This window comes from Acomys russatus, chromosome 25 (assembly GCF_903995435.1).
Source record: "Acomys russatus chromosome 25, mAcoRus1.1, whole genome shotgun sequence".
In the NCBI taxonomy this organism is placed as follows: domain Eukaryota; kingdom Metazoa; phylum Chordata; class Mammalia; order Rodentia; family Muridae; genus Acomys; species Acomys russatus.
In genome coordinates, this window is record NC_067161.1 from 15,127,395 (window position 1) to 15,145,227 (window position 17,833).

Genomic DNA, 17,833 nt, shown 5'->3' on the forward strand with positions numbered 1-17,833 from the left:
CTGGCTGTCCTGGAACTAGCTCTATAGACCACACCGGCTTTGGAGCGCCACCACTTGCCCTGCTCAGAATGATTGTTTCTTACTGTCTGCCATTCCTCAACTACTTGGAGGTCCCTTTTGTCTTCCATTAAGTCAAAGCATTGCGGGAGGGGGTGCAGGAGCTGAGCCAGGGCAAGCGGAGGTTCCGTGCATATGTCCCCTGAATACAGGAAAGGGGCTGGACCGTGGCTTGTGTGGGAAAAAGGACCGAGGTGGAGGAACGGCCTGCACCTTATAGATTTGGGCCTTACAGAAATGAATGAATGGTCAAGAGAAAAACGTCTCAAGCCAAGAACAGCTTGGCATGGAGGGCGAGGACTAAATTTTGTTCAAGACATTTAAAAGCCCATCGGTGGCCCAAACTCCAACAGGAAATGCCTTGCTGTGTGGGTTAAAAACAGTGGTTCCTGGGATCCACTCCAGACCAACTGAATCAGAACCTCTGGGGGGAGGGGGAAGACAGTCACACAAGCTGCCCACGAGACTGGTTCCATTCCAAGGCTTGCCACTATCGCACCCCATTCTCTCTCCTTCCATTCCCCACCCCCTCTCCACTTTTGCTGGTTCTCCTGGAAATGGCTGAGTGAAGATGGGGGGGGACGACGACGACGACGACGACATAGCAATCTTAAACATTTCACAACACAGATGCCCCAAACACACACGAAGCAAAGATGATTAGAATAAGTGAGTTTTGCCACATTGCAACATCCATGAGCAAGATGCTTTATACCAATTGTTACACGTTTGCCATGAATCATCCATAAAAGATGACAGGTCCATCTACAGCTGCACAGCAAAGGGGATTTCGAAGTAAATTTAACAAAAAATCAAGACCTGACACTGAAAACTACAGCCATGGAAAAGAACTCAAGACACAAGCGGGGAAAATAGCTATATTTCAAACTGAAGGCTTAACTGTCAAAATGGCAGTATCTGGGCACTCGCCATGCACAGACTCAATGCAGTTCCCATCAAAATCCCAGCTGCTGCTTTTCCGGGAATGGGCAAGCTGATCCTAAAATTCATACAGAAAATTCATACAGAAACCCAAGGCACCCAAAATAAACAAAACAATCTTGGAAAGGAACAAGCCATGTGCAGCAGCAAACATAAGTAGGTCCAGCTCCTCTGGAGGCTGAGCGGGGTGGGGAGGTGAGGGAGGGTTTGGGGGGGTTGGGGGAGTGAGGGTGAGAGGGGTGGGGAGTGATGATGGGAGGCTGAGCGGGGTTGGGGGCTTGGGGGGTGAGGGGGGTTTTGGGGGGTTGGGGGTGACGATGAGAGGCTGAGAGGGGGATGGCGATGGGAGCCTGGGGCTTGGAGCTCAGCCTGAGACATATAATGAGACAAAAGGCCCCCATCTCAAAACAAGAAAGAAAAGGACCACATTTAAAGCTGACTGCGAAGCTACGGTACTCAAGTCCACTGTGCTTGAATAACCATGGCATAAAAATCAACAACTTAAAACTCACACAATAAGATGGTGTCTCAAAGCAGCAACATTTGAGAGTCCAGGAAAAAAAACCTTTAACACATATGGCCATGGATTTAATTAGACATTTTTTATTGATTTTAAAAATTGCGGGGGGGGGTGTATGTTGTGTGTGTAGTTGTTAGAGTGGGTGAATGCTTGTGTGTCTGCGTGTGCATGTGAAGAACAGACGTTGGTTGACATGGGATGTCTTTTGTCCAGTGGACAACCCTTAAGGAATGACAGCCAAAGTTCTTTTCTAGCTTCCACAGATATGCACACACACACACACACACACACACACACACACACACACACACACAGAGTTGGGCATGACGGTCCACGATGCCATTAATCCCAGCACTCAGGATTCGGAAGTAGGCAGATCTCCTGTGAGTGTGAGGTCAGCCAAAACTACACAGTGAGACTACCTCAAAGAAAAGAATATACAAACCAATCATTCATCTAGAGATTCACAGGCCCATAGAGATATGAATGTGCACACTTGTTTCTTAGCTATTAGATGGATTGGGCTAACCCAGTCAATGAATTTAGATAGGTGATGGGTGACATGAAGTAAACAAAAGAGTTGATCGAGTGCCCCTACAGAGCTTGGAGCATTACTGTTGGCCCCATTTTACAGGCAGGACATCTGGGCTCTACAAATTGTTCAAGCCATACAGGGAGTACAAGACGGAAGCCAGACTCCAACCCAGGAAGGTAATGGCAGAACTGGGGCTGTGTTAAGGCGACACGACTCTGCTCCTGGGAACATGTGTCTCTGCTCTAAGATGCAGGCAGGATGGCAAGCAAGCACTGCTAAGAATCTTTCCACAAGGCTGCTCTCTCTTGCTGGCGCGCCAGCGTACTGCTCAGCAGAAAGCCCTTAGCATTTGGGTGCCTACCATCTGTTTAATAGACATCGTAGAAGTCTTGGTTGCTGTGATTTCTGGAGTGAAATTCAGGACAAAGCAATCTCTTTGCAAATACTCAGGCAGCCACTCTCCTTCAGGGAAGAGATAAAGTGACAAGTGTCTGACAATGTGAACATTCAGATGGGAATGATCAGATCGACGGCTTTGTGACACAGTCCCTCCCTGATGGAAAAGCAATCTTTGAAAATCTGTAACAACATTTAACTGTATACAGCTTTTCCCCTCCCGCCAGCACTCAGGACTACAATGAGGGTAAAGCTAATTCTTCACCATTAAGCCCAAAATAGTGGACTTTTATTTCTTAGACATTTCTGTGCTTTCATATAAACGCAAAGCTTTATTTGTTTGACCTTCATTTTTGTCTGCCTATCAAATGAACACCAGGCCCAAAAATCTTATTTTGGACTGTTATCTGTGAGCTAGATTCCCAGATGTGAAATAACCCCCACTCAAGAGGTATGAACATTTTTAAAGCTGCTGATTGGCACTGCCAAACCTTTGCAAAAAGATTGAACCAATTTACACTCCCACCAGCAGTGCACAAGAATATATTTAAATGCAAATCCTAAAAATCAGAGTGTCTCTTTCTTAGGTATTTCGTTTAAAAAAAATTTTTTTTAACGCTAAGCAAAAGCTGACCCAGGGTTTTATAAAAGGAAAATCTGGCATAAAAGTTAAAACAACGTAGGGGGAAAAAAAAGCTTTCAAAGACCCAAGCAAGCCGATAAAAATGTTAAGGCGCCATGGCAAGAAGCCGAACTCCAAAGGGTCCATTAACAGTTTGGCTTACGTTGGGATGGCAACCGCCAAGAATGTTGGGCGTGGTCAATGTACCAAATTCTAGTTTATGAAAAACAGAATATTAATACTTGACTTTGTTCTAAGGACGACTTAAGATGTCTAACGCCAGGATCTATAGTAGTAGTATTGTCTGTAAAATGAAGCCAGTGGGAAGGACACACATACCGGGGGCCCCTTTGCTCCGAGAACGGGACAGCAGGCCTGCGCAATCTGACAACACCCCTAACCAAGTGGCCACAATGATGGCAGGGGCTGAGGACCGGGAGGTAAGGGACGCCCAGACTCGGTGGCTAGTACGGTGCTTCCACTAATGCAAGGGGTGCAGGCACTTGCGGTGAGGCCAATCCCTCTAATCACGTCCCGGCCCGTCCAGGACCCGAAGTCTCCTACGATTCCTTCTCAATATCCGCTCCTACCCGCCGCACCGGGAGCCCCACCTCGGAGCCCGCCACTTCGTCCTCACTTGGGTCCTCCCCCCTTCTTTCCAGCCCACCACAGTTAGCCCCCTACCCTCCCGGCCTCGGGCGCTCGGCTCCATTCGGCTCTGCTCGGAACTCCCCGCCCCCTCGGCGCCTGCAGCCAATCAGCGTGCAGCCCCGCCCCTCGCGGCCGTTCCAGGCGGGCCGGCCGAGCGTAGGCCGAGCCGGGCTGAGGGCGGCGCCGCGGGCGGGGGCGATGGGGCCTGGCTGCCGGGTGGCGGCGGCGGCGGGGATCGCCTAGTAGCGGGGGGCGCAGGAAGGCGAGGGGCGAGCGGGCACTGCGGCCCGCCCGGGATGGGTCAAGCCCGGCCTGGCGGGGCTGAGCGGGAGCCGAGGGAGGCACGCGGGCCGGGCCTGCGGGCTGGGCGGCCCGGGGGCTGAGGTAGAGGTGGGCGCGGAGGAAGGGGCCGGGCGAGGCGGTGGGAGGAGCGGCAAGGGGGCGGAGGCTGGGCGACGAGAGAGCGGCGCCTGGCCCGAGGCGGCGGCGCCGGAGCAGGCTGAGGCGGCGGCCGGGACGAGCGCCCTGAGGTGGCGGCCGCGGCCCCATGGGCGGGTGCGTGGGCGCCCAGCACGACTCCTCGGGCAGCCTCAACGAGAACTCTGACGGCACCGGAGGTAGGTGGCGCCAGGGGGCGGCCGCGGCCCCCCATTGTTCGCGGCGGCGGCGGCGGCCACCTGTCCCGACCCCGCGCCCCTTTGTGGTTCCTGCTCTGCGTCGGCCCCGCCACGCGCTTCGTGCCCCACGCGGGGCCACGGGCCTAGACCTGGCTGGGGGCACTCCAGCGGGGAGAATTACTCGGCGGCGGGATGGCGGCCCGTGGGGCCGGGGAGGGGCGGCCGCCCGGACTGCCCCCGACGGGCCCCGCCGCACCCCCAAGCCCTTCCCGCGTCGGCAGAGTTGGCGGGGCTCAGCTTTCCCGAGTTTCGGATGACAGCTGCCCCGGTTGGTTCTGGTTTCTAGAGCTGGGCTGGGGACGTCTCAAGTGGCCGTGGGCAGTATTTTAAGGAGGAGAGGGGGAAGAGGATCGGCCCGAGGAAAACGTGGCTCTCTGCTGCTGCCAGGGGCGTTAGCCCAGTGTGCCGTCGGGGCGCACTAGTCAAATTCCGATGTGTCTTACGTAAAAGGAAAACGTGCAGGATAAAAGTACCCCAGTCTAAGTGCTTTGAGTAAAAGTTTTCCAACGCGGCTCGCACTTCTCGGTTGTCGTAACCGTGATGAGAGGTCTCTTAATTCCATTCTTAGTAGTTGGAACAGTAAGATTAATTCTACTTTTAACTGACCCTGAAGGTGCCGAGCCCACTCGTTATATAGAATGTAGAAGTTGGAACGTTGAAGAAAAGAGCCACCGGGCAATGGCAAAGATAACTTGATTTGATTCGAACCTTATATTGGATGCCTTCAAATCGGGTGCAAATCTTTAAGTTGTTTAGTTGCTTCGTAATAGGCGAGGGTCACAGCTTTCCGCACCTTAGACCAGGATCCTGCCCTGTCGCTTAAGCTCTGCCCTTAAATTCTGTGCACCCATCTTTTGTACTAGAAATTTCCCGTTTTAGGTGATGTTTAGCCATGTCACTTCACGAAAATCTCTGACACTAAATGCTGAACAAATAAGGAATTCAGTGAAGGTGGTCTTGAAAAAGTAGTCCATGGAAATGCTCCTTTGTGGTGAAGTCCTCTGTAACAACAAAACCCAAGCATAGAAAGGGTGTGAGAAAAAACACTGGGCTAAGGGCAGGTGGTGGGGTTAGGTGATCTTTAAGTATTCTACTACTTACTAGCATTCAGTTTAACTTTCACATATGCTAACATTATAACATTCCTCTATTCTGTAATGAGATTGAACCAATTTAACCCTGTTGGTAGTGCAGCTTAGGATCCAATCACATTACTAGCATGGACTTTTAGATGAATGAAACCCGAGCTTTGGATAATTAACACCAGTGGCATCCAGTTAGTTAGCTATAGTATTGGTTTCTTTCATTGCTTAAATTTTCTGGACCATAAACTGGTATGTTTTTCTAAAGAAAAGTTTTTATTTATTTATCTACTTTTTAAAGGGAGTATCAGCCATGCGTGGGTGGTACATGCCTTTAATCGCAGCAGAGACAGGTGAATCTGTGTGAGTTTGAGGCCAGCCTGGTCAAAGATTGAGTTCCAGGACAGCCAGGGCACTGTGACACAGAGAAATTCTGTCTGAAAAAACGAAACAAGAGTTACAAAAAAGGGAGTACCTCCTTTTTCTTCTGGGGAAAGACATGGGATAGCCCTGGTGTAGCCAGCAGAAGAAAAGGGTCTGTGGAGAATAAAATAATTCTTTCTGGAATTTAATTTTGGAATCCTTTATTCTCCATTACTGTCATGAGAGGTAAGAGCTGACAGTGGAGCCAGCAGCCTGGGATGCTGGTGCTGGAGGATCTTAAGTCCCAGGCCAGTTCTGGCTGCATAGCAAAACCTTACCACCAAAACCCAACAGACTGTTACTTTGCTATATGTTTCAGGTTAACATGTTAGCAGTTCTCTTTTCTTGTCTGTTTGAAAGGGAATGGCTTTTTCCTAAGGGTGTTGGCAAAGATCTTAGCTTTTCAAACATTAGCAGCTTTAATCGGGTTATACTGAGTTTTATAACATTGTTATTAACATGAAGTAAGGATGGAATGCAGCCTTCAGTTAACATTCGTAGTGCTGTGTGAGCACCATCATTTTAGAATGGCTCCAGCCTTTCCAAAAGTCCACTGATTCATGATAAATATGATTTAAAATAATTTCCTTTTGCTTCTGGATCCAAATATTTACTATGAGTAGAAAATTATCCAAAAAGCCTTATTAGGTAGATTACTTTTGTGAAGGAATTTGGAGAATTCTTAGAAACCATAACACTATAGACATAGCTTAATTCTCACACTAAAATTTGTGTTATTGTTTGAGTCATTCATATCTATACTTCTTCCTCTAGTCTACCTTGTCTAGAACTCAGGTTTGAGTTTTAGTTTTAAACAAGACAGGTCTATTACAGGCTTAAGGTTATCTAATAGTGTTTTCCAAACTGTCCTTCTCCTTGAGTCTTCCATGGTTGTGGGGTGTTGTTTTGTTTTGGGTTTTGGTTTTTGGCTTTTTGAGACAAGGTTTCTCTGTGTAGCCCTAGCTGTCCTGGACTCACTTTGTAGACCAGGCTGGCCTCAAACTCATGGAGATCCGCCTACCTCTGCCTCCCGGAATGCTGGGATTACAGATGTGTGCCACTATAGCCAGTTTGTGGCTTTATTTCCCCTTTAATATAACATATTCTCTAGGTTCTCTTTTTAATGATGACAGTGTGAAGCTGGACTTGGTACTTAGGACCAGTACGTAGGTAGGTAGGTGTGTGTGTGTGTGTGTGTGTGTACGTGTGTACGTGTGTACGTGTGTGTACGTGTACACGCACATACAGCCTTCCCCTATGTTAGTCCCAGGGATTGAACTCAGGAGTCTTTACTCTAGTCCTTTATGATTTTTTGAAATAAATATTTATGGAGACTACCAGTACAACTAATTGAATACATCCAGTGTGCTTATTTTCGTAGTTCATCTCCTCAGTGAACTCTTGAGTGACACCCCAAGAGAACTGGTCCTGGTGTCTGCAGGTTCTTAGGTTCTCAAGAAGCCAGTCAATGCTGGACATGTGTTGGTTTTATCATTACTTCAGAATGTCTCTGCATCATGGAGTCTTTCAGATACCCATTTATAGCAGCCTTACAGACACCTACTCAGTGAGTAGCAGTGACTTTAAAATAATGAAATCTACCATTTATATGGTACTTATTATATAACAAGTCCTGTGCTAAGGGATTAATAGAGGCCTTGAGTCCACAATTCTTTGAGGTGGATGTCAGTCAGCTCTGTATTGTAAGTGAAGATTGAAGCCTGAAGAAATTAAATGATGTCCTTGACGTCATGTAGCTTATAACAGCAGTGAGAATCTTTTATTCAGGACTAAAACTAAAGTGCCTCCCTTTTTTTTTTTTTTTTTCTTGTTTTATTTAAGGAAATCAGCATATAATATACCACATAAAATGTGGTATTAGCCTTTTTTTGTTGTTATTTGTTATTGTTACTCAAGACAAGGTCTTTCTGTGTAGCCCTGGCTGTCCTAGAACTTACTCTGGAAACCAGACTGGTCTCAAATTCAGAGATGTGCCTGCCTCTGCCTCCTGGGTGTTGGGATTAGCATGCCATGGCACCTGGCTAGCCATTTTTAGTGCAGTTCACAGTGTTATACAGCCATCATCACTATCTATAGCCACATTTTTTTTCAGGTAATATGTCTCTCTCCCCTCTCTTTTCAACCTCTGATAACTATTAATGTACATTGGGGTGGGGCGTTTGAGACAGGGTTTCTCTGTGTAGCCTTGGATGACCTTGACTCACCTTGTAGACCTGGCTGGCCTTGAACTCAAAGAGATCTGACTGCCTCTGGCTCCCTGAGTGCTGGGATTACAGGCATGTGCCACCATGCCCTCCTGTGTACTTTTTTTTTTTTTTTTAACTACAGATTTTTGTAATGTGTTCAGGATGTTTCCATATAAATGCAATCTCATAATATTTTTTCCTTTGTGGTTTATTTCACTTAGCATAATCTCTCCTGGGCTCATCTTGTAGCAAATGTCAGTATTTAATCCTTTTTATGATCAAATAATATTCTATTGTATGTACACATTTTCTCTCTAGCCATTTGTTGGTTTATATTTGAGTTGTTTCTACACTTTGGTGCAAATAATACATTTGTGAACTTCAGTTGTATAGATATCTATTTTTATTTCTTTTTAAAAGAATACCTAGAAGTAGAAGTACTTGGGGATTATGACAATTCTATTTATCTTTTCGAGGACCTGCCAGACTTTGTTTAATAGAGGCTGTGCTGTTTTACATTCCTACCTGGTCTTTCTGAAATCTCTCCTTCTTCACCAGCGCTTGCTATTTTCCATTTTTAAGAATATCACAACTCTAGAGGTTTGTGAGATGCTCTGTCCCTTGAGGTTTGGTTTGACTTTCTGGATGAGTTCTGTTATTTATTATCTTTTAATGTACTTAATGGCCATTTATATACTTTGTGGAAAATATCTATTCAAGTCCTTTGCCTCTGTGATGCTGGAATATTTATATCAAATACATTTGTGCAAATTTTAATAAAGTCTAATTTATTTTCTCTTACTGCCTATGCTTCTACTTTGAGTTTTAAATATACTTATATAGCTGTCCCTTGATAATGAATAAATACATAGTTCTATAATCAGTAACTCATTAGTCCATCAAGGAACACTTTATTTTCTCAGTTAGGAATAGGAAACTCTGAGGTTTACTTCCTTTGATCTGGAAGATTATTATCACTTTGGTCTTTTCCATAAACTCACTTGAACTTTTTTTTTTCTCAATGCAAATCGGGGCCTTGCACATATGAAGCTCTGTCACTGAGCTATATCTCAACACTTGCCATTTTGAGACAGGGTCTTGTTATGTAGTCCAGGCTAGATTCTTCTGCTTTAACCTTCTGAATGTTGGGGTGGGAGGAGTATGCCACACTCTTCCTGGATCCACTACAGCTTTTAAAAAAAAAAAAATTATTTTTATGTGGCATGGTGTGTGTGTGTGTGTGTGTGTGTGTGTGTGTGTGTGTGTGTGTGTGTGTGTGTGTCTGCTTCTGGCAAAGGCCCGAAAAGGGCTACAGGTGGAATTAACTTGCCAGATAACTATTGAGCTCTCCAACTCCACTTCACCTTCTTTATCAAGAGATGATTTTTGGGGGATCAACAAAAGCATTGGTCCAAAAAAGGGAACATAATCCTTTTAGGAAAGTATAATATGCACACAGACAACTGCAATGCAGTATAGGCAATAATGTAACTGTCCTGTAACCACATGTGCTATGGGAATAGCAAGGAAACAAAGTGATCTCAGCAGCATGGGGCTAGGAAGAGAAGCTGTTTAAGTGGTCTGAAGCTGGGTGTGGTAGCACAGACCTGTAATCCCAGCACTCCAGTAGAGGGAAGAGATTAGGAGTTCAAGTTTATCCTTATCTGTGTAGCTAGTTTGAGTCTATTGTAGGCTACATGAGACCCTGTCTCAAAAACAAAACAAAACAAAAAATCGACAGTATTCAGAATATGGAAGAAGCTAGTTTTCAAAACATGTTCTAGGCCAGGCACCATGGTGCACTTTTTTAATCCCAACACTTGGGAGGCAGAGGCAGGCCAGCTTCTGTGATTTTTGAGGACAGCCAGAGCTACACAGTGAAAAACTCTGTCTTGGGGGGGGGAAATGTGTGTGTGCGCGCACGGTGCCTGTAGAGGCCAGAGGTGTTGGATCTCTTTGGAGCTAGAGTTACAGGTGTTTGGGATGTGCCTGATGTGGGTGTCAGGACTCAAACTTAGGTCATCTGGAAGAGCAGTGTGTTCTAACCACTGGGCCATCCTCGGCTCTGGTGGCAGCACATGCTGTTCTAGCACTTGGGACATGGGGAAAGGAGAATCAGGAGTTCGAGGTCATTTCCAGTGATATAGCAAGTTTAAGACCAGCTTGGGCTTCAGTGAGAGTCTGGCTTAAAAAAATAAAAGGCAGTCGGGGGTGGTGGCTGGAGAGGTTTCTCAGTGGTTAAAAGCACTGGTAGCTCTTCCAATTCTCAGCATCCACATGGCAGCTCATACCCATCTGTAATTCCAGGGCTTCTGACACCCTCACACAGACATACATGCAGGCAGAACAGTGAACATAAAATAAAAATAAATCTTATATTAAACACAAAAAAACAAGCCGGGCATGGTGCCACATGCCTTTAATTCCAGTACTCGGGAGGCAGAGGCAGGTGGATCACTGTGAATTCAAGGCCAGCCTGGTCTACAAAATGAGTCGAGGACAACCAACGCTACACAGAGAAACCCTGTGTCGAAAAACCAAAACAAACAAACAAACAAACCCAAACAAACAAACAAAAATACCAAAAGGACGTGCATACACTGGAAGAGAGAACATCCCAATTGGAGGAATAGTTGGGATCCAATGCTGAAAGGGATTTTCTTTATTTAAGTTCTTTTTAGGCAGGGTTTCTCTGAGCCAATGCTGTATGTATGTATGTCTTTTTTGGGGTTGTTGTTTGTTTTGAGACAGGGTTTCTGTGTGTGGTCCTGGTTGTCCTAGAACTCACTCTGTAGATGAGGCTGGCCTCGAACTCAGAGATCCACCTGCATCTGCCTCCTAAGTACGGGTATTAAAGGTGTGTGCCACCACCACCTGGTTTAAGAACCTCTTAATAGAAGTTCTAGTCTGGGAGTGATAAGTGTGTGTGTTCCCAACTTGGTTTGGCTTGTTTTGTTTTGTTTTTGTTTCAATAGATCCCTTCTTTATGGAGGAATTTTTAGTAGAATCTTGGTTGCCCTGCTGTAATTAAAGCTTTCACAGCTAGTTCTAACAGTACTTTGCTCAGGCAATATTTAATGAGAATGATTATTAAGTGCTAATCACTACTAATAAACTTTTGCATTAATAAATTAGCTATGTGTTTTGGGTTTAGGCAAAGTGAATTATTGCTGAAGAGCTGGGTTGATTTAGGTTAGGGAATACAGTCAAGCGATTTTTTTTTTTTTCCTTACCACAGACCATCTGTGTGGTTTATCTTTATTTGGTGGGCACCACACCTGATCTTCCTGTCCTCTCACAATCCTAACCATATGTCTGCTTATTGGGCAGTACTAGGCTACCACCAAGTCCTCACGATTGAGTTGAGGGACAGTAGGTTGAAAATTTCTGATGCATTTTTACTTAAAGGCGCTTGTATGCTGGCCAAAGCAGTCAGCGTGTGTTATTCTTGCATTAGATACTTGACTTACACTTAGCAAAAATCATGTTACTTATTTTTATGTGGGTGGATGATGTGTGGGGGTCAGAGGATGGCTTTGTAGAGTCAGCTCTCCTATCTGTATATGGGCTCTGTGAAATGAACTGGGGTCACTAGGCTTGTGCTGTCAGGTGGTGCAGAGCCTTTCCCACTGAGCTTATCTGGCTAGCCCAAAGGCTTTTTGTTTTGTTTTGTTTTTTAATGTATTGACATTGAGCAGCGGTTAAATATCGCTGAGCGTGCATTGGGTGCTGTAATATAAAATACCATATTTTTGCATGTGCATAATAAAATTTGTAAGCATTTTCCGCCATAGCTCCCATATTAGAGCTACTTTTGCATTGTTGTGACATAACTTCAAGGAGGAAGGGTTCATTTGGACTCAGGCTGTTAGAGTTCATGGTTGGCTGCTCCATTTCTTTGGGCCTGAGGTGAGAGGAAACATCTTTGTTAATGAGGTGGTGTAAAAGAAGCTGATTACCTCATGGCAGACAGGAAGCAGAGAGGAGAGGGGAAGGAACAAGGTAAGTCATGGCAAAGGTGACCTGCTTTCTCCCTCTTGGCCGGATCTCCTGAAGTTTCCCCACCCTCCCAAAATAGTGCCACCAGCTGGGCCCAAGCCTTTAACATAAGCCTATAGGGGACATTGCATATTCCAACCATAACAGCTGCCTTCTGAAATGGAATTTCTGTTAAATTAGACATCTAAGGAAACTGAAGTATTTAACTGCATGAATTTGGCTTGAGTGTGGGATCTTATAAATACTTCCTCAAGACTTGGCTGAGGAATATTTTTGTTTTGTGGTGCTGGAGATTTAAGCCAGGGCTTGTGTACATGGAGTAAGCATTTTCCAGCTGAAGTACTACCCTGTGACTGAATGATGGAGTGATTTGGGGCTTTTCTGATTGAGTGTTCCATTCTGGAAAATGGTTTGATGACTATGTGTTTATTGTAAACTGGACTTGCTATCTACTAGGATATGCTTCTTTGATGGACTCACATAGCATCCAGGCCTGTGGGCTGTGTCTGGTTTATGTAGCTGTATTCCCTTAACTTAGCATAGACATTTTATTTCCTAGGGAAGTTAAGATGCTTCTTTCAAGAGCTTATTTCAGACAGAGTCATTGTATGCTGCCCAGGCTGGTATCTAACTCTAGGCATGTGTGACCATGCCTGACTTTTCCTGAAACTTTTAAATAAAATAGCAGGTCTCCATATTCTGACTGTGTACTTGAAGCTATCTGTGTAACCAGAGTTACAAGTAAGACCAGCTCTGAGATAATCAACTAGCTTATGGTTACTGGAGGAGGCATACATTTAAATAATTAAGGCTTTAAAAATCTCTACAGCAATGAAAACGTTAGGCAAGTTAAAAGAATAGCAGGGAGCAGGGTCAGAAAGCTTCAAAACAGAGATGGTATAAGAAGTTTGTTTTTAATGCCAGGCATGGTGGCACATACCTTTGATCCTAGCATTCAAGAGGCAGAGAGATTGGTGGATCTCGTAGAGTTTGAAGGCAACCAGTGCTACATAGTGAGACCCTGTCTCAAAAAGAAAAAAGGAAAGATTTTTATTTGCTTTGTCTTGTTTTTTGTTTTTCAAGGGGTTTCCATGAATGGCAGAATGATATTCACTGTGCAGATGAGACTAGCCTAGGGAAAGAATTAGGCATTTTAGAGTTCAGAGCATGTGAGGAGAGAGGTAAAATACAAAGTTCTTGTTTTCTGGACAGGGTCTGCTGCTGCACTTGGAGCTAGCTGATTCAGCTAGCCAGCAAGCCCTGGGGATCCTCTTGTTTCCATCTGCCCAGGGCTGGGATTATAGACATGTGCTGCTGCCCTTGGATTTTTTTACATGGCTTTTGGTTCTAACTTAGGTCCTCATGCTTGAACATCATGTGTTTTACTGACTAAGCCATCTTCCAGTCAAATTTTTGCTTGCTGTCTGCCACCTAGATTAGACAAATTATAAATGGTATTTCTTTTTTGGGGAGTACAGAGGTCTCATTGTCCATACCAACGACTTGATGTGTTGTTGAGGATAACCTTGATCTTCTAATCCTCCTGTCTCTGTCTCCTAACTGTTGGTGCACCACCACATTCAGTTTCATACTGTTCTGGGGATAAAGCCCAGGTCTGTGAGCATGCTAGGCAAGTACTCTACTGAGACACATCCTCGCCTCTTTGTATTTCCATTAGATGATGTGCCTTTTTCCCTTTCCTTTAATGATATGAAAGTAAGCGAGGCATTATACATTCCCACCATGCACCTCTAAAAAATAAAGTTTCTGCCATGGTACTATGATCATGCCTAAAACTTGGAACTATTTATCCTTCCATGTTTACCAAGATGTAGTCCGTAATTAGAGTCCCCACTTTCTCTCCAAATATCCTTATATAACTTTTACCCCCCAAACTGAATTCTGTTGGTATTTAGGCATTACAAAAGATTTTCTCCTAAGTCTTTTTAAATCTAGAAGTGCCCCTTTTCCTCTCTTTGGCATTGACTTTTTAAAGAGTCGTACAGACGGATCACTAGAGTCTAGGATTGTCTATGACCCTGGGTTTTTATTTTCATGTGCTCTAGTCTCTGTGGTTTTCCTAAAGCTAGAAATTAGGTAGGTCTGATTTTGATAAGGGATTGTTAATAATTAATATTATTAATGATTAATAAAAACTAGAAATTAGGTAGATCTAATTTTAACAAGATGGTAATAATGTACCCAGGCTACAGTGGGTTGACACCCTCCCCATTTTCTCTACTGTCTTCAGTATTAGCATAATTTGCATTATTGACCAAGTCCCTGAGCCCTTATCTGTCATCCTCAGAATTTCCATTCACTGCTTCCCAGTGGTGCCCTTACTCCAAATAATCTGCTGTGGTTATTTTTTAATACTATGGTACTTCTCTTAAAATGTAAGCTGCACTTGACAGAGAGTTTAGCTCTATATGCTTGAGGCTCTAGTACATTTGTGGCACACAGCTTTATCTTCTTATAATGGGGTTGGAAAGAAAGTACTAGTTCCTAACTCAAAGACCTTAGTAGCCTCCAGAACAGGCACTTTGTTTTATAGGACCACATAGTGTGATGAAGACCCTTGAGTGAATCCACTTAACCTTCCTTTCATTATGACCTTAAGTGACTTCCCAGCTCTTTAGTTCTTAACATGTTGGATAATATCAGTAAATTAAAACAAATTTCTTTAGCAGTGACCTTTCTTTTTAGGCTTTTGTCACATTTAACATATTAGTTGTAACTTTCATGCCAGGCTCAGCATTTAATTTCCCTTTGTCTTAGTTTTTTGTTTTGTTTTTGGGTTTGGTTTTTCAAGACAGGGTTTCTCTATGTAGCCCTGGCTGTTCTGGACTTGCTTTGTAGACCAGGCTGGCCTCAAACTCACAGCAATCCACCTGCCTCTGCCTCCAAGTGTTGGGATTAAAGACATGCAACACCACACCCGGTTTTCTTTTTGTTTTTAGAGTTTATTTATTTATTTTATGTACATGAGTGCTCTATTTGTATATACACCTGCATGCCAGAAGAGAACATTAGAGGGTATGGATGGTATGGATGGTTGTGAGCCACCATGTGATTGCTGGGATTTGAACTCAGGACCTTTGGAAGAATAAGACTGTGCTCTTAAGCACTGAGCCATCTTTCCAGCCCTTATCCTAGTTTTATTACTTTATTTATTTATTTTGGTTTTTCAAGACAGTTTCTTTGTGTAGCCTTGACTGTTGTGATCCACTTGCCTCTGTCTCCCAAGTGCTGGCCTTATCCTAGTTTTACAGTCAGTAAATTGAGATTTATTCAACAGTTGGAGTGTATGCCACAGACCATACAGCATCTTGTTTCTCCTGAGCACTGTTTGTTTTCTTGCAGTGTTGGTGTGGACATAGACTGAACAGATGCATCTGAGCTTGCAGTGGCATTTGATGGCACCTAATACTCAAGGGTTATGTTAGTTGCACCGCAGTTAGCAGCGTGTTCGCAGAGTTCCCTAAGTTCCATGTGTATAGAGGCAAGAGAAGCTTCACGGTCAGTAGCAGAACCCACCCCACCTCATGATGGCCTTGATGTTTGAAACTGGGCTTTGTGGAGCTTCGTATTACAGCTCTGTTCCAGCACTGGAGAGACAGAGGCAGGCAGACCTCTGAAGTCTCAGGACAACCAGGTCTACCAAAAAGAACCCTATCTTTACAAAAAAGAAACAGTTGTGATAGAAAGTATTCCAGGCTATGCTGAGGAAGCTCTGAGGAGACTGTCTTTTATTCCCTTGAGCCAGTTTTAAAAATCATGTAACATTAAGAAAAAAATCATGTGACATGATCTTAAGGAAAATCTTTACATAATTTCAGTTTTTCTCTACTATGACGTTAGTATAGTATGTTGGATGTTTTTATTATATATTAAGAATTTCAGAGTTTCTTAGAATTACTGAAGTAGTGGGACAGTTAAGAGGTTTACTCAATTTAGAGAAACATGTTACCAAATTTGTTTAGATTTTAAGAAGACTGATGTTGGACAAGCAAACAAAAGATAAACATTAAAATTAGCTATGAATGGCTGTACTAATACAGTCTTTTTACAGATTCTGGAAGCTTTTCACCCATGCTTCTGGTTCACTTTCCCCAGGCCTTTGACAAGGCACAAGCCTTCGGACAGTCTTTCTCTTCCAGAGCAACTTTGGCTTCATAATGTATTTTCATAAAGTGCAGTTGCTTCATTATTTATGATATGAACTGGAGTGCAACTTGACTGTGAGGCTTACCCTCTTTACCTCTTCCTGGCTTCACTTTTCTCCTCTCAAAGGCAAACTATTCTTTGCCCATAATTGAGGAAAGCTTGTATTATGTTTAACCTCAGGAAGTTCAGACAACTTGTATTTCATGGAAAGTCCTTGATAGATTAGAGGCCTATGACAAGTTAGTCTGTGGCGTAGAAAGGAGGAACCAGGCAAGCGGTGGTGGTGCACACCTTTAATCCCAGCACTTAGGAGACGGAGGTAGGCAGATTGCTGTGAGTTCAAGGCCAGCCTGGCCTACAAAAATGAGTCTAGGACAGGCAAGGGTGCACAGAGAAACCTTGTCTTGGGGATCGAGGGGGGAGGAACCAAAGCTAGAAATATAGGTCAATGGTAGAGTGCTTACCTAACATATTCTAGACCCTGGGTTCAAATCCCAGCACTGAGGACAGAGAGGGTGGAGAGTAGGAACTAGAATCAGATGAGACTACAGAGGTGTTCTGTCTGCTGTGTTTGTCAAAACCCTATCGTGGCTTCTGAAGAGTGGATAAAACTTAAGGTGAAATGAAGGCTGTCAGAGGTGTGTCATGAGAGCTCTGCCTTCCAAGTGAGTAAGGAATGGCTTTTTTCTCTCAAGACATTTGTAGTGTTTGTTTGCTTGGTTTGGTTTTTTGACACAAGGTTTCTCTGTGTAGCCTTGGCTCTCCTGGACTCACATCATAGACCAGGCTGGCCTCAAACTCACAGTGATCCGCCTGCCTCTGCCTTCCGAGTGCTGGGATTAAAGGTGTGCGCCACCACGCCTGGGCAGTTTTGTTTTGTTTTTGTTTTCACTTGGAATAGAAATGATATAAATGATGTTCTTTTTTCCTTTTAGTTTAATTTTGGGTTTTTTGTTTGTTTGTTTTTGTTTTTAAGACAGTCTTTATGCAGTAATCGCTATCCTGGAACTCACTATAAATAAGGCTGGCCCTGAACTCATAGAGATCCTCCTGCCTCTCCTTCAAGACTTCTAGGGCTAAAGGGGCGCCACCACACCCAGCTTGGTGCCTTGATTTGTTTTGGTTCGGTTTTGATTTTTGAGACAGGGTCTTACCCAGACTAGCCTGGAGTTCAAGAGACATTCACTTGCCTATGCCACTAACCACGCCCAGCCCATTGTCCTCATTACATTTATTACATTGGGTAGGTATAATAATGACATTCAGAAGTCAAAGATAGAAAAATTAAAATTTTTTTGGGCGAGGGGGGTTTCGAGACAGGGATTCTCTGTGTATCTTTGGCTGTCTTGGCACTTGCTCTACAGATCAGGCTGGCCTTAAACTCAGAGGGATCCTCCTGCATCAGCTTCCTGAGTGCGGAGACTAAAGGCATATAACACCAAGCCTGGCTGTATTTTTTAAATTACATTTTTTTTGTGAGTTTTTTTAGTTGTGTAGGGTATGCCTGCATGTGTGCATGTGGATATACCCATGTGCCACAGTATATGTGTGAGGA

At 44.2% G+C, this 17,833-nt stretch overlaps 1 protein-coding gene across 1 annotated transcript in view; it reads left to right on the plus strand.

Annotated features, from left to right (window-relative positions):
• Positions 1-4,203: 4,203 nt before the first annotated feature.
• Positions 4,204-17,833, plus strand: part of Ubtd2 (ubiquitin domain containing 2) — a 53,909-nt gene continuing 40,279 nt past the window's right edge. The window contains exon 1 of the mRNA XM_051168463.1: positions 4,204-4,340. Within this exon, the coding sequence (XP_051024420.1) occupies positions 4,271-4,340 (70 nt within the window). The 5' untranslated portion in view covers positions 4,204-4,270. The remainder of the gene's footprint in view (positions 4,341-17,833) is intronic.